Source organism: Camellia sinensis, chromosome 12, assembly GCF_055761805.1.
Source record: "Camellia sinensis isolate YWXY chromosome 12, ASM5576180v1, whole genome shotgun sequence".
NCBI lineage: Eukaryota > Viridiplantae > Streptophyta > Magnoliopsida > Ericales > Theaceae > Camellia > Camellia sinensis.
In genome coordinates, this window is record NC_138972.1 from 110,808,049 (window position 1) to 110,824,010 (window position 15,962).

General features: G+C 34.0%; 1 protein-coding gene across 4 annotated transcripts; it reads left to right on the forward strand.

The window, feature by feature from the left end:
• The first annotated feature begins 1,569 nt into the window (after nt 1–1,569).
• FZL (FZO-like protein) lies at nt 1,570–15,180 on the forward strand. Of its 4 annotated transcripts, XR_014347020.1 has the most exons (12): nt 1,570–2,276; nt 4,680–5,236; nt 5,351–5,419; nt 6,751–6,948; nt 7,878–8,009; nt 10,082–10,168; nt 10,318–10,758; nt 10,912–11,076; nt 11,690–11,920; nt 13,250–13,365; nt 14,508–14,591; nt 14,706–15,180. XR_014347020.1 is itself a non-coding variant. In XM_028227840.2 (11 exons), exons 1-11 carry the CDS (start codon nt 1,796–1,798, stop codon nt 14,986–14,988), a joined length of 2,760 nt encoding a protein of 919 aa, XP_028083641.2. In that variant the 5' UTR covers nt 1,570–1,795; the 3' UTR covers nt 14,989–15,180. The 4 variants fall into 4 exon arrangements, 2 of the variants coding, with proteins under 2 accessions (XP_028083641.2, XP_028083642.2); XR_014347021.1 differs by lacking the exon at nt 11,690–11,920; XM_028227840.2 differs by lacking the exon at nt 14,508–14,591.
• Nucleotides 15,181–15,962: the final 782 nt, after the last annotated feature.

A 15,962-nucleotide genomic window follows, 5' to 3' on the forward strand; every position in this document is an offset into this window, starting at 1 on the left:
CATAATTTTTTTTTATTTAAAATATAAAAAATAACAGGTGCCAATTGTAAAAAAAATAAAAATAATAATCTAAGAGAACTTCCAAAATTTTCCGCTTTGGAAAGAGTTTTCAAAAGTGGGTGTGGAATTAAATTTGGAAAATTCTAAACAAATAACACACTCAAAACAATGGGTGAAAATGTGAGGTTGGGTGTAATTCAAAAATTGTGAAGTCTTTTATATTTATGTAATTATTTTTTGTCTATCTATCTATATAGGAAAATGCTATAGGCCACAAATTTTCTACCAAATGAATGACCAAACCTCTTACATGGGTGTGACCCATGTGAGAGGTTTGGTCATTCATTTGGTAAATTTTTTTGTATCTCTAGCATTACTCATATATATATTATAGAAAAACGCTTGGGAGCACTAGAAATGAAACACTAGAAGGACCATTAATGATGTGGCAGTGGGTCCCGTCCACTTTCTATGCCTTGTTTCTTTTTTTTTTCTTTTTTTTTACCAATCCCAATGCATTTGTGCTATTAGTGGTGTATTTTTTAGTGGTCTAAATCATTGTTATATATTATATAAGGAAAATAAAATTTATAACCCATAAGTCTTCTGAGAATTCCAATATCCTAATATTAATTTTTTAATTTTTTGATTTAATAAAAAAATCTCAACATTTATTGATTTTTCCCAACCTACAGGCCTTTTTTATTTATCTCATACTTACTGTCACACCCTTTTCAATTTCTTCCGTACACTTGGTTAGTGATGAGATTATTAAATTATTTTTATTAAAAATCTTTAAAAAATACTTTGTATATTAAAAATATATTTAAAATAAATATAGATTCTTATTAAAAAATAACAGGTTTCAATTGTGAAAAAAAATTACATTGTGCATTTCGTTAATAATGCTCAAAAAATGTATTAAGTGTTCGTATAAAGGCTTATAACACGTATCCACTCTCAAATTATCAAGTGAATATAGATAAAATCAAAAAAATCAGCTTTAATAGTTAATATATATTAGAAACCCAACCATTAAAGCCTAATAACTATTAATTAATAGAATTCTTTAATTGAAATGTCTCAAACCATATCTCTTTATCTTCTCAATTTTTTTTTTTTTTCATGCATTCATTCTAATATTGATAGAGAATTGGACGTACGAAAGAGTGAGAGATATTAAAATTATATATTGAGTTATGTAATTATTGTAGTGAAAAATAAATGTTGTCTTCTTTTTTTATGGAGATTTATCTAGTTATATTTTTAATTAAAATGTCAAGTATGTTTCTATATCATCATTGAATGTTGTTTTTATATTTTTTAAAAGACAAAAAAAAAATTATAATAATTATAATACATAAAAAAATTTCATATATATTAAAATATAAAATAATTATAATAATTTTTTTAATTTATAAAATTCCGTACATAACGCAGTTATCATCAGTAACCATATAATGGCCAAATCAAGAATTTTAGGTGATAAATTAAAAGTCTCTAACACTGGTAATAGATGATTGATAACTTTAAAAAAAAAAAAAAAAAAAAAAAAAAAAAAAAAAAAAAAAAGCGATTGTGGCGCCATTACGCCAGCCTCATCCCGGTTCAACTACGAGTGCAATCCGGATAGCTTTGTCATCCAAACAAAATTAAAAGCCCGATTTCAATCGGATAATAAATGGTTGATAACAGACCACACACACTCACAACACCGCTTGCTGAATTCCAGATAAGCCTCTCTCTCTCCAAACCCTAAACCTACTCAACATCATCAATCTAGTTTGCTCCACACATGGAATCACTAATCTCTCAATCCACTTCCATTCACCCTCTCTTCTTCTTCAATCCAAACCAATCAACAACACTTCGTCCCCAATTCAAACCCCGCCCTCCTCGCCGCCCCAATCTCTCCGTATATTCAATCGAAAAGAACAGTTTTTTCCCCTCAAACAATCAAGATCGATGGCAACAGCCGAGAACGCTGTTTCCGGGAGGGTACAAGAGGCCGGAGATCAAAGTACCCAATCTTATTCTCCAATTGAGCCCCGAAGAGGTGTTGGAGGATACAAGTGTTGTGGATTTGATTGACGAGGCGGTTTCGAGGCGGGTTGGGGTTGTGGTGCTCAATGGGGGTGTTGGAAGTGGTGGGAAGCTGTACGAGGCTGCTTGTTTGTTGAAGTCTGTGGTTAGGGACCGGGCTTATTTTATGGTTTCTGAGCGCGTTGATATTGCTGCTGCTGTTCATGCCAGTGGTGTTGTCCTCTCTGATCAAGGTTTTTTCTGTTTTGTTTTTTGGGGCTCTTCCTTACTCTCTATTATTCGGTTGTGCTTTGATTATGTCAAGTGCTTGGTTTCTGTTGGTGTAATTACCAAAACACAAAACATACTTATATGGAACCAAAAATAAATATTCGGCCAAGAACCATAAGAAGGCATCAAAATTTGCGTCTTTCTGTTGGTTTACAGATGTCTGTTTTGTTGGTCGATCTTGGGCGGTTTTGCACAAAAACCGTATACACAGAGGAGAAAGAAAAAAACTTCGCAGAGATAAATCTAAGAAAGAGGAGATTTGAGAGATTGAACATCAATAAGAACGACGGTACCATCGATCACAACCATTGCCACCATCGATTATCCAAGGCCAGTGCCATCTTCAATCTACGAGAGAGAGAGGAGATTAGAGGGAGTGTGATCTTTGAAGAGAGCCACCATCTCCACATGTCGCAGTGCGATGTATGGATTTGTGTTAAGGGGTTGCTTGGGATGACTTGTATGGATTTGTGTTAAGGGGTTGCTTGGGATGATCTAAATAAGTGTACTTTATTTTTTGACTCTTTATAAAATATAGGTTGAGTTTGAAGTGATGTAATAGAGAGGTGATGTGACTTAAATAAAATGATGTGACAAATAGGATAATGACTTTTTGATTTTTTTACTTTTTTAGATTATGACAAACAAGGCCTAAGATATACAAATTTGCTGTGAGAGATACAGAACAAGAGAGAAAGAGAGAGAGAGCTCTGTTTTGGTCTTCTCTAGGTTTTTTTGGAATTAAGGAAAACCAAACATGGTGGAGTGCCAAAAGCCAACCAGAAAGACGAGAGTTAGAAGTTAATACTTACCATTTCTAAACTTTACTTCCAATCTAATGATGACATGTGGCCAATTTTACTTATTTGTAATTATTATTTTTTGAGAAAAAGAGCTACATGCTATTTGAGATTGCTAAAGCCCATGAACTATCTCATATATATAATAAATTCGGTCGGTTTGGTTTTGTCGGGCCAGTGTTTTCAAAATATAATGCCGACCTACCATCCAAAAATATTAGAACTCTAAGAACTATTGCCGACCGTCTAGTAGTGCGAAATTGACCGTTCCACTTTGGGTCGGACCGGGCCAGTCCAATTAGTCAATTTTTTTTGGATTTATGAACAACCCTATTTCCCAGTATACAACAACCCGATTATTAGTCATGCTAGCTTAAACTATCTCTGCATGAGATTGCTCCCAAAACTCCACCAAAGAAACACCCTTACATTGCAAGTTGCTATGAAATCTCTTTGTATAATAGAATATAGAACATAATATTCATCCTAATAGATTTACAACTCATTTTTCATTTTTTTGCCAAAGACTGTGTTATATAGACTTGGTTGTTTTGGGGGGAGTACCTATGTCGACACGACATGGGTGTGGGATCTGGGTTGGATTCGACTCTTCTCACTTAGATACGGTTGACTCAAGGAGGAAGATGCGCATACCTTTCAGAGAAGTTCGATTTGTGAGTTTGTGGCTTAGAAACGAAGTTTGATAATGAGTTTTTGGTCAGTGGTGATGTCAAAGTTCTTGGTTGATGGCAACGCCAAACTTTGATAAGATCCGAGTTTGATCAATCCTTTCAGAGATAGGGTTTGAAGAATCAATCAAATTTGACTGTTCTATTGAGAGAGGGGGTTCGATTTGAGAGGTAGAGAAGTTAGGATTTATGTGAAAAGAGAGGGTAGATGGAGAGATGAAGAGAGCGTGTGTATGAACTCCAAGGATGCCTTGTGTGAGAGAGAGAGTCCAAGCCAATGTTATCATGTGCACATGCAAGTGGAACTGAGCTGGCAAACCGGGGGGGAGACAGAGAGAGAGTCCAAGCCATTGGTATCATGTGCGTGGGCAAGTGGAATTGAGCTGGAAAACCATTAATTGATATAACTGACTTACTTAATTGATAATATACTATGCTCAATAAATGCACAACCAACTATAACTAAAAAAAACGGAGCTTAAAAAAAATTAATTGATTCGTTAATTAGGTACTTGATTATTTATTGTTATGAATTGATGATTAAAAATCATTATTAGTTAATCAAAAAATTATTGGCAATTGGGAACCACAAATACTTGTCAATTGATTAATTATCTAATGGGTACATTACATATGTCGTATCCCAGTACCCGTATCTAATTTAGCCGAGTCAGAAAATGGGAGAATTCGACTCTTAGACATGCGACACTAGTGCCGAGTATGTGTGGTGTGTAACATAGGCTAAAGCATTGGGCTCCCTATTTATATACACCAACAGTTTCTATATTTTAGTTCATGTAGGAATGACGTTGTTTTGTGTCATTAATTTTCAACGTGAAATTCTTTGATGTTGATGTGTTTCTCTATTCTTTTATAGGTCTTCCTGCCATTGTGGCAAGGAGCACAATGATGGATTCCAATTCTGATTCAGTAGTTCTTCCGTTGGTAGCAAGAAACGTGCAAACTTCAGATGCTGCTTTAAATGCGTCTAATTCTGAAGGTGCTGATTTTCTTATCTATAGGATTGATGGAGTAAAACATGCTGAGGAACTCGTGAGATTTGTTTTGGACAATGTGAAAATTCCAATCTTTATCATGATCTCATTGCTTGGATTTGACATATTATCTAGTGAAGCTGCAAAATTACTTAAATCAGGAGCCAGTGGTTTAGTGATCTCATTGGAAGAATTGAAATTGTTCTCTGATGAAGTCCTGAGCAAATTGTTTTACAATGTACATCCATCGAATAAGAGAGGACAGGAAAAAATTCTAAGTAGTGATAAGCTCAAACTATTGAATGTTGACAATGGCTTTCCTGGGAAAAAGGGGGTGGCTGGCTTTATTAAATTGGAGGACAGAGAACGTCAGTTGATAGAAAAAGAGAAGTTGGTGTTGCTTGAAGTGATAGATGTTATGCGGGAAGCTGCACCACTGGTGATCTTTTAATATTATCATTTGGTAGTTGAAGTTATTCTTCAATTGATTCTACTTTTGTTAGTGATTTCCTTGCTTTTTACTTATTTGAGGCATATCAATCTTGATGGACAGATGGAGGAGGTCTCACTTCTCATCGATGCTGTTTCTCAACTTGATGAGCCATTTTTTCTGGTTATAGTGGTAATTGTGTGCTGAACTTCAACCAATTCTGGTTCCAGGGATATACATTGGTATTAGCTCTGAATTTCAAATAAATTCTTTATTTTTTCACTTGTTATAGTTATAAACTTATAATTAAGTTTTTTTTTTTTTTTTTATTTTTTTTTTAAAATTTTTTTATTCTCTTTTGAAAAAAAAAGTGTTCATGCATTTTTCTGTTTTAAGATGTTCAACTAACAAACGTTCTATGCCTACTCTTTTTCAAACTTTTGCTTCTGTTAATATCTCATTTGAATGGATGATTGTTATAAATCCAAGATGTGAATGGCAAATTTGATCTATCTAATATTCCATACTCTGGGGTCTGTTGGTGGAGTAGATCTTAAAAAATATTGACACAGAGTGAATATTGTATGATGAAAGTTAGGCATTGACAATCTGATTTTTTACGTGTAACTGTTGAGGCCAATCTTATATGCTGGGCATATGCCAATTCTATTGTAGCGCTTTAGTCTGCTTTTCTTATTTTTAATTTGCTTTAAAGGATCAACGTTCTGATTGAAAGCAATATTCCGATTGAAGAAATTTAAACTTTATTGATCTTGCAATTGTAGTATTTTTTTTGATGACTCGAATCGTCATTTGTCACTCTTTCATTTATTTTGTATATTTTCTGGTTTGATGTACTAATGCACTTAAAAGTTTGTGTCAACACCTTGGATGTGACAAATTATGCATCAAATAAATGGGTTAGGGCACAAGCTTCTTTATGTGTCGTTTTTTTGGCTTTTTTGACTTTTTTAGCCTAGGACTTTTTTGTTCGTTTTGGTTTTCTTGTTTGGCTTTTTTGACTTTTTTGCATTGGAATGACAAAATTGCCCTCCACTTGAAATGATGCTTTTTTGACTTTTTGTTTGTATATGGGTCAATTTGGTAATTTTGCATCAAAAGTTAAGTGTTTTGTCATTTTATGATTTTGTGCCTTTTTTTTGTCCTTATGTGCTTTCTTAGTCCCAACTCAAAAACCAAACCAAGGCTTATTTATGTTGGATTCTCTATATTACCTCATTCTGTTGCTTATTGAGACTAGGACCAGTGAAAATTTCACTACATTATGTTTTTTTTTCATTTTTTATTTTTGTGATGGCTAGATCTGCCAGGGTATTGTTTGACATGTAGTTTCCCTTAAAATGGTTGATTATGTATTACCAAAAATGGCATTGCTGCATTTAGATCTGTTTGTTAGTTGTGCTGTTTACTTTCTGAGAACTTGCTGTTTTGGTTCCTTGTTTTATTTATTTCTCTTTTTAAAAAAATTCTTTCATGAGGGGTATCTTTCTTGATGTCACCAGGGTGAGTTCAACTCCGGCAAATCAACCGTCATTAATGCACTACTTGGAAATAAATATTTAAAAGATGGGGTTGTTCCCACAACAAATGAGATCACTTTCTTACGTTATTCTGAGTTGGAATCTAACGAGCAACAACGTTGTGAAAGGCATCCGGATGGTCAATACATATGTTATTTACCTGCTCCAATTCTTAAAGAAGTGAGTTTCTCTAAATTTTCCTGGATTTTGGCATTGAATTTGGTTCCTAAATGTTTGCATTCCTAATGAAAACAAGCACAATGCAATTGAAGGTGCAAGATGATAAACTATGTACTTATGTTTGGTTTAGTATATAATCTAAAGTCACAATTCACTTTTATATGGGCCTCTAGAGGAAGGCTGGTAATAACCACTTTCCAAATTAGCTCTTCTGCCTAATGAGTTTTTGGTTGAGGCATTTATATAATGGTGTGCATGTGTCATTGGATGGCAAGGGAAATTCCTTTGTACCAGTGAATTATTTGCATGTTGATTGTTGATTGTTGTTATGATCATCATAATTATCTATCACCTGTACTATACTGTTTTTATTCTTGAACATAACATGCGGATAAATCAGTTAAGTAACTCAGTAAGGATGCAAAAAGGGGGAATTCAGTGAGTTGTAAATAAATGCAAAATGATGGGTAGTGTATTTTTGTACTAGTCTTGAACATAACTTTCAGATAATCAGTGAAGTCACCAAGTAACCATGCACAAATGGGGAGTTCAGCGAGTTGCAAAAACGATGGGTAGTGTATTTTTCTAAGATAACTGTACATTGATTGTATCAAATCACCTGGTTTGGATGCTAAATTGGCCAAAAAGGAAAAGAGACAGACTGCATCAGCTGATGAATACTAGAGTAGAATTGTGTTGGCTTGATCTAGCAAGAAAATAACAGATTAGATGGTGATTGAACAAGACACACCTGCCCAGTACTGTGTGCCCAGTACTGTGTTCACTACATGCGTATATACTTCTTATGTCGTGTTTCCATGTCTTGGTTACACCTGCTGCTCTAAGACACGTTCTCAATATCATCCTCTTCTTATGGTAATAATGGCGCTATATAAAGGAAACTAATTTGTTTTAATATCTTTTATCAGATGAATATTGTTGATACACCCGGAACTAATGTGATTCTTCAACGGCAACAACGCCTGACTGAGGAATTTGTGCCCCGTGCAGATTTGCTTCTTTTTGTTATGTCTGCTGATCGCCCATTAACTGAAAGTGAGGTATGATTTAGTGGCATCTATAAATGTGGCATGACAAGTGATTTCATGCTTTTATAGTTAGCAAGACAAAGGATTAGATCATTGCAGCTTTTGCGATTCCTTCTTGGCGTACAAGTAATTATAAAAAAAAAAAAAAAAGGAAAAAGAAAGATTTATTATGCATTTAACAATAATAAGTTTGTATCTGGAAGTTAATTTTAGTTGGCCTTTGGGTATCAGTATATTGATGACACTTTATTTACTTGTTTTGAGAAATTAAAAGAGCAAAAATTTTAAAAAGAAAACAGGTTGACTTCAATTCTTGCGGATGTTTTGGAAAGTTGAATAGATATTTTTGAAAATCAGTAAAATGTCCTGTTTTTGTGCCTTTATGTACTAATTTATGTACTTGTTTGTCAACATTATATTTTACTCTTATTTACATTCCATCAATAAGCTGAAGTATGTCAAGCAACTAGTGGTCTCCACATAGGTTGGAAAAGCTTGCATGCAATTAGGTTTGTTTTGTCCAAATGCATTTATACCTGTTTAAGTACTGGCTCAAATTGCTTGATTGCAAGGACACATTTTGATTGTATTGTCTTTATGCGTAAAACCCCGTATCAATTACCAAGAAGGCTTACATTTTTTTATCACAATAAATATGCAACTTCAGTGGTCGTTGTTCTCTGATATAAGGGACAGTGCTTTGCTGCATTGGTAACCAATGCATGGGCTTTTTATGATTTCGGAAAATTCAGTTGTTCTTCTTAGCAATGTGGCTTAAGTTGAGTAGGTGCCACTTTTTACTAGTCGGTGTTGTAATAATATCTCCTCTTGGTACTCTCTGTAGTTGTGGATTTCACACTTCCTTTGTTTTCCTATAGTTTTGATAAATTAGGATTCCAAGCTTTTTTAACCCATATTTTATCGAATTTCCCAAATAGAAAATTAATGTTATTTTTGGTCAGCATAATTTCTGTTTTGGGACTGACTTGCTAAATATTTCTTAGATGCCACCCAAACTTACAGTACTTTTGGAGTCTAGTAATTTTATTTTTTAATTTTTTCTTTGGATTATTTTTGGCATGTTTTCCCTCTGGTAAAAGTTTGTATTAAATTAGTCAAGGAATGCAATGTTTTTTTCTTTTCTTTTCTTTATATATATAAATGCATAGTTTTATTTACTTTATTACATTTTTTTCCCTTTGCTGTTGGTCTGTTATCTGTTATTCTTGCGGGTGTTTAGCTTGGGAATCTAGCACTTCCTGTTGTTTTTGGTGCCTTTTGTGTCACATTAGAGATCTCATCAAGACGTATAATGTTTGAACTCGGATACCGAAATATATTGATAATTGAGTAGAAGAGCTATCCACATGTGGATTGCTACTATGTGCTTAAACGTGGTGTCATAACAGTTCTCTCTCTCTCTCTCTCTCTCTCTCTCTCTCTCATACCCTTCTCTTTTTTGTTTGTGGAAATAAGTAGTTGCCATAATGGTGATGAGAAGATTTGATGCTATCTTCATTTTACTGTAACGGTAGATGGTAGTATTAGAGGACGGGGTAGACTTAGATTAACGTTAGCTAGCATTGTATATAGAGATATGAATCTACTTAATTTGACTAACGAAATGGCCTTTGATAGGGCCGCGTGGAGAAGAAGGATTCATGTAGCCGACCCCATTTGATGGGACTTAAGGCTTGATTTGGTTTGGTTTGGTGTGTTGAATAGCTAATATACATTTGTTAGGTCCATTTTCTAATAGCTCAAGCTTTTGGGATAATTGGTGACTTGACAAGGTGGATCTGCCAGCTCATCTGATTTGGCTAGAAAATTTAAATTCCCCAAAACATAAAGTTAGTGGAGGCATGCTCTTCTGTGAAATTGAAACTTCTTAGTTTGGTGATTTATTAGAAAATTTCAGTCATGCAGGGTAACAGTCCTTTTTGGTGGTGAAATTTTGTAATCACCGTTGTCTATATTCTCTTGTTATAAGAGCATATTATGTATTGTCCATTTTAGTATTGAAGTTAATGTAACATGTTTGTTATTTATTTACTAATTGTGGCTCCATTTGTGGTGCTTTCCAGGTTTCTTTTCTCCGTTACACTCAGCAGTGGAAGAAAAAAGTTGTGTTTGTGTTGAATAAATCTGATCTCTATCAGAATTCTAATGAGGTTAATTATGCATTCTCTAGTTTGATTGCAAATTTTATTCAAAGGGATTTCTTGTAAGAGGGACTATAAAGAATGAACAATGTTCCCTGCTTTAGGTTTGCTAATGAAGTTATTCTGATCTTCAATTCTTTTACATGATTTGATGCCAGCTCGAGGAAGCTATTGTTTTCGTCAAGGAAAATACCCAGAAGTTGCTTAATTTAGAAAAGGTGACAATATATCCTGTATCTGCACGATCTGCCCTCGAAGCAAAACTTTCAACTTCCTACCATGTTCAAAAAGAGAATGAAGAACTATCTACGACTGACCCTCATTGGAGAACCAGTAGTTTCTATGAATTTGAAAAGTTTTTGTATAGTTTTTTAGATGGGTCAACAAGTATGGGAATTGAAAGAATGAAGCTTAAGCTAGAAACACCTATTGCAATTGCAGAACAACTGCTTTCTGCTTGCCAGGAGCTTGTGAAAAAAAAGTGCCAGTATGCCAAGCAGGACTTGATATCAGTAAATGAACTAGTTGATAGTGTGAAAGAGTATGCAATGAAGATGGAAAGCGGGAGCATTTCGTGGAAGAGACAGACTTTATCACTGGTATGTTTCTTAGACTCCAAAATATTACCAGCAGGATGCAAACTTCTGGTGTCAAATCTTTGTAACCAATCTATGGCTCTAACAATATTTGTAAATCTTTTTTGTTGTTTTGTCCTGAATTTTATTTATGACATTACATGTGTAAAATTGCAGATTGACAGTACACTTGCACGTATTGTCAAGGTTATAGAATCAACTCTACAATTATCAAATCTTGATCTTGTTGCTTCATATGCTTTCAAAGAAAAATCTGCTCCAATGCCCGCCACCTCAATTACTCGAAATGACATTATTGGTCCTGCACTTTCTGATGCACAAGTAAGTGAATGGTTCTAACCTGTTTGGGATTTGAGTTGAGCTCTAAAATTAACAATATCTTTATGTGCTTATAAACTTTACATACTCTTCCATAATTGTCTTCTGTATATATATATATTTGATACTAATGAAAACATAATTTAGGAGAATGTAAAGCTTAAACCTTGAGCTTTAGTCTACAGTACATATTTATCTACTTTCAAGAAGACTAACTTCTAATGGTCAATAAAGTACCGTTGAATGGCCTAGTTTAAAGAAAAAAATAGTTGTTACTTTGATTTTTTTTTTTAAGAGAAGTTAATAAATTTATTATTATATCCATGGTTGTTAATGATGAGAGTGCCAGTTGCAATTTTTGTTTTCTACTTCTCTTTTTTGGGACAACTGAAGCTAGTCTTAAGTTTGTTGGGTTGTAGGTTCGTAACACCTAAGGTTCTGTTCAGGTTACAGATTTTTGGCTAAAGAAGCTGCATTTTACTAATGCTTGCATCATAATAATTCCTTGTGTCTATTTTTCTTTGCTAATCGTGTTTCCGTGGAAGATCTGTTTTTAGGCCGTTAGATAGATCTGACTTCAACGTTTTGTTTTTGTGAATATTGTCATGACATGTAGAAACTACTTGGGGAATATATGACATGGTTGCAATCAAGCAATGCCCGCGAAGGAAGGCTGTATAAGGAATCTTTTGAGAAAAGATGGCCTTCACTAGTTGATCCACAGAAACAGGCTCAATTGGGGAGCAGTGAGTTGCTGATGAGAAAATCTGAAGAGAGTGTAAAAGTGATAGAGAATTTCAGTGTTGCTGCTGCTTCCAAACTGTTTGAGCAAGAAATTCGCGAAGTTGTGAGTTTGAAATTCTTTATTTGACAAATGGAAGTTTTCTTATTGCATAAGAAGTTGACTTATTATTGATGAACTTGTTTCAAATAAACTTCTCTTGACATACATGTGCTGGGAGGTCTGCTGTGTGATGCACATGATCATATCCATTGCAGAAAAACAAAAACATAGGAGTTGTCACCTTTAATGCCAAAAGCTTAAGCTGTTAGGCAACAGGGGCAACAATGCATAGTAAGCTCCACAACACCTTTTGTCACGTGCAATCCCTTATTGCACGTAGAGATGCAAACACATCTAATCATGTGGAGAAACAAAATGGAAATGAGAAAACAAATACAAACGGAGAAAATAAATCCAAAATCTCTCGTAACCTGAGCTCTGATATCATATTTGGTCAGGTCACCACTAGTTCCAAAACATTACATATCAAGCTCTCCAACAGGAGAAATTGAAGAACATCAATATTGTTTAGAGAGAGAGAGAGAGCCACGAAAATAAGGGGTAGAGAGAGAAAGAGGGATGAGAGGTGAAGGGGAGTTAATACTTGTATGGATTGAAGCTTTTTTTCCCTTTTCGTTTTTTGTCATGCAAGGACATCAGTACATCATATTGTGGATTTGGGGAGCTGGAGTTCAATCCCCAGACCTGGTGAACCTGCTATCAAGGGCCATATAACTTGGCCAAGCTGTTTATTTGATTGCAGGGCTTTTGAATACTATTTCTTTCTTTCTTCTTTCCATCCTCCCGCCACCTATGTTTCTTTCTTTCTTTTTTTTTTTTTGTTTTTTGTTTTTTTGTTTTTGTTTTTGTTTAAGTGAAGGACAAATAATTTCTTGTAAATGCAATAGTAATTTCTAGATTCTTATATGTTGATTGTTGTTGATTTGTAAGATCATGGAAACTGTTGACTTTTTGCAACTTTATCTTGATACTTTTTTCCATTAATAACTAGTATTAAATTCTTAGAAGGAAAATCGGCACTAGTGGCTTCTTTCGGGAATTACTTTAATGATGAATTTGCTTAATGCTGTGAAGACATGAAAAAATAAATGGAAAATTAGTATCTTACGAACTGAAGAGCTTGATCTGGCTGTTGAATTGAGATCTTGACTGTTATTTTTCTTTCTTTTTATTTTCCTGCTATCCTGGTTAATTGAAACATAGATTAAAGTAATCTTAAAAAGGTGTAATCGGAAGTGGTCTTGTCCTTAAATGGTTTCTGACCCTCCCAAAATGTTAGCATTTGTAGGTTACTTTGTTAGCAAGTGCAATAATTTTATACTCCTGAAACAGTAAATAAACCTGATGCTAAGCACGCTCTTTTATTTTCAGTTTTTGGGTACTTTTGGTGGATTAGGAGCAGCTGGTCTATCTGCATCACTTCTGACATCTGTGCTACCTACCACAGTAGAAGATCTTCTTGCTCTTGGCCTTTGTTCTGCTGGCGGGTAGGTGCCTATCCCCTTAATTTAAGTTACCTCATTTTCCTTTCTGTACACTCTGAGTGCTGAAGCCTGTGTGCCTGATTTTTGTTGATATATAGGAAGTCATTTTTTTCCCTTTCCAATTCTATGTAATTGATCCAATTATATATGTTTCCTAACCAGCCTACCATAATAGTAATGAACTAATGTCAGCATAATCGAATCTTTTTAAGCTTACATCCGGAGAATGAGCTGTTTGGCCAATGCCATGGAAGTAGAAATATTGCTTTTATTTATTTATTTATATTTTCTTTAAAAAAAGGAAAAAAAGTGGAAACACTAGTCAAACTTGAATGGCTGTATTATGGGAGATGGGAAAGGGTACTGGTATGCAAATTTATCTTGAATGTGACATGATGGATTTGAGCTCATTTAGATGATTTAGTTGGATTGTGATGAGCTAGTTATGATTCTTATGAATGTAATAGTAGTTCTTTTTGACTGCATGAGGATAAATCCTCATTATCATTCTAAGTGTTGTATACAGTAACCATTCTCAATTATATATATATATATATATTCACAATAGTGTATTCTTTTGTGAATTTTAAGGAAACGTGAAAAGGATATGAGGACTAGTATAAGATTTTTGATTGCCAAATGATGTAAAGAAATAGATTTTGTTTTCCATTCTTTTTTGTGAAAGTTGTACTGCAGATTGCCAGATTGGTAGCTAGTATCCTGCGGATTATTCACTTGTCAATAACATAAAATGGTCATTCATTAGTGCTTGAGCATACGATATGTCTATACACTTGGAAAATACTGTGACTTCTGTTGCTTGCAAGCACATGTAAAATTAGAAAAAGGAGGGGTAGTGTTTAGAAAACTCTTTTTATTGCATTGTAAGATGTGCTTTTGAACTTCTTTAATTCTCCAAGAGTTCTCACATCGGTTTTGTACTCCTTAAATAAGTAGATCAGGTCCTCCATCTCTTTGGGGGTTAGCGTGTGGTGGGTTTGACCTTTACGAAACCCCTGTTCGGTATTTCCCGTTGTATGAGCTAAACCCGTTATTCTTTAGTGGCTGAAATTGGGTAAGGTTGGAATCATTTCTATTGTCCTTTGTAGAAAGAAGGTATTGTTGATGAATTTTGTTTTTTTGAGGTTGAATGGGGCGTGATATGCTTGCAAAAAAAGGAAATTGAAACAAAATTGGAGATTTGTCCACTGCTTTTGTGTTAATAAAAGGTGATGAAATTTAATAAATGTGTTTTAACTTAATATGCAATGCTGGATCAAATTCCTAACTGCTTAATCGTTTGGGACAATTTCTAACTTGTATACCTAATGTTTTTGATGTAGATTATTGGCAATTTCGAACTTCCCAGCCCGTAGACAAAGGATGGTAGACAAAGTGAAAAGGACTGCTGACGGCTTGGCTCGGGAACTAGAAGAAGCAATGCAGAAGGATCTTTTGGAGACAACTGAGAATCTAGAAAACTTTGTGAAACTCATTGGCCAGCCATACCAAGATTTAGCAGAGTGTAGTTTAAACGAACTTTCGGAGACTCGAGAGAAATTAAAAGACGTTGAGAAAGAACTTGACAAATTACGGATTGAAATCCAAAATCTTCATGTATCGTGATCACTTACGGTTTCTATATTAATTCAGGGAGTGAGATGTTGTTTCATGTATTTAGTATTGTTGAAATTAAAAAAAGTTGTGTTTAGTATTGTTCATGAAGATCAGGCGTTGGGTGTGCCTGTGTGCACTTTTGTATGTGCCTGGCTAGTTTTGGTAAGATTAAAATAAATCAAACTATTTGAGTTTGAGTCAGGTTTAGTTCGTTAAAATTTGTTTAAAAATAACTTTGTAGTTAAATTAGTTAAATTTGAACATAGGTGTGACATTTCAATCCTTAAATCACAAGTGAATTGTGTGATTTTTTTTATATTATTATTATTATTATTATTTTTATTTTTATTTTTATTTAAAAAAAAATGATAAAGGGTGAATCGCATATGGATGAAATTACAAAAGGTAAATTGAAATTTGTCATAATTTTAATCATGTGAGGGGAGCTGAGATTCGATTAACTGTTTGAAGTTTGAACACTATATGTAAAGTTGAACACTTAATATAAAGTTAGAAACTTAATTAATTTTATATACGGCCCATAAAGTTTGTGTTTAGCTTTGTGTTTATATTGTAAATAAATATGAAACAACCAATGGTATTCTGACATGTCAGCATGGATTACGTGGGGACCCTTTTTTCACCATTTTTATGAGGTAAAAGAAGGCACCAACCTTGGAACAAAAAGGGTTTCACTAACATGGTCAAAAGGACCTTGTAGACATGTTTGGGTAAATCCATTATAGATTCCCTAATCTTTCTACTAAAGACTTTAAAGCTAAGTTATCAATCTTTAATTACATATTAATCAAAATTATTGAAAATATCTGATCTAACTTTAAATTGCGTTTGACTCCTTGATTAACTGAGAGAGAGAAAGGAAAAGGAAAAGAGAAATATAATTATTTATACGTACTAACTTTACACTAACATCTCTTGAAGTCTTGAAAAAAATAAAGTTTTATAATTTTGAAATAATTACA

Bases quoted from the DNA above. Each gene is read 5' to 3' on its own strand.
- FZL (XM_028227840.2), top strand. From the start codon at position 1,796: ATGGAATCACTAATCTCTCAATCCACTTCCATTCACCCTCTCTTCTTC. The intron at 5,420-6,750 runs GTAATTGTGTGC...TGATGTCACCAG, and splicing joins CATTTTTTCTGGTTATAGTG to GGTGAGTTCAACTCCGGCAA. The intron at 10,759-10,911 runs GTATGTTTCTTA...GTAAAATTGCAG, and splicing joins AGAGACAGACTTTATCACTG to ATTGACAGTACACTTGCACG.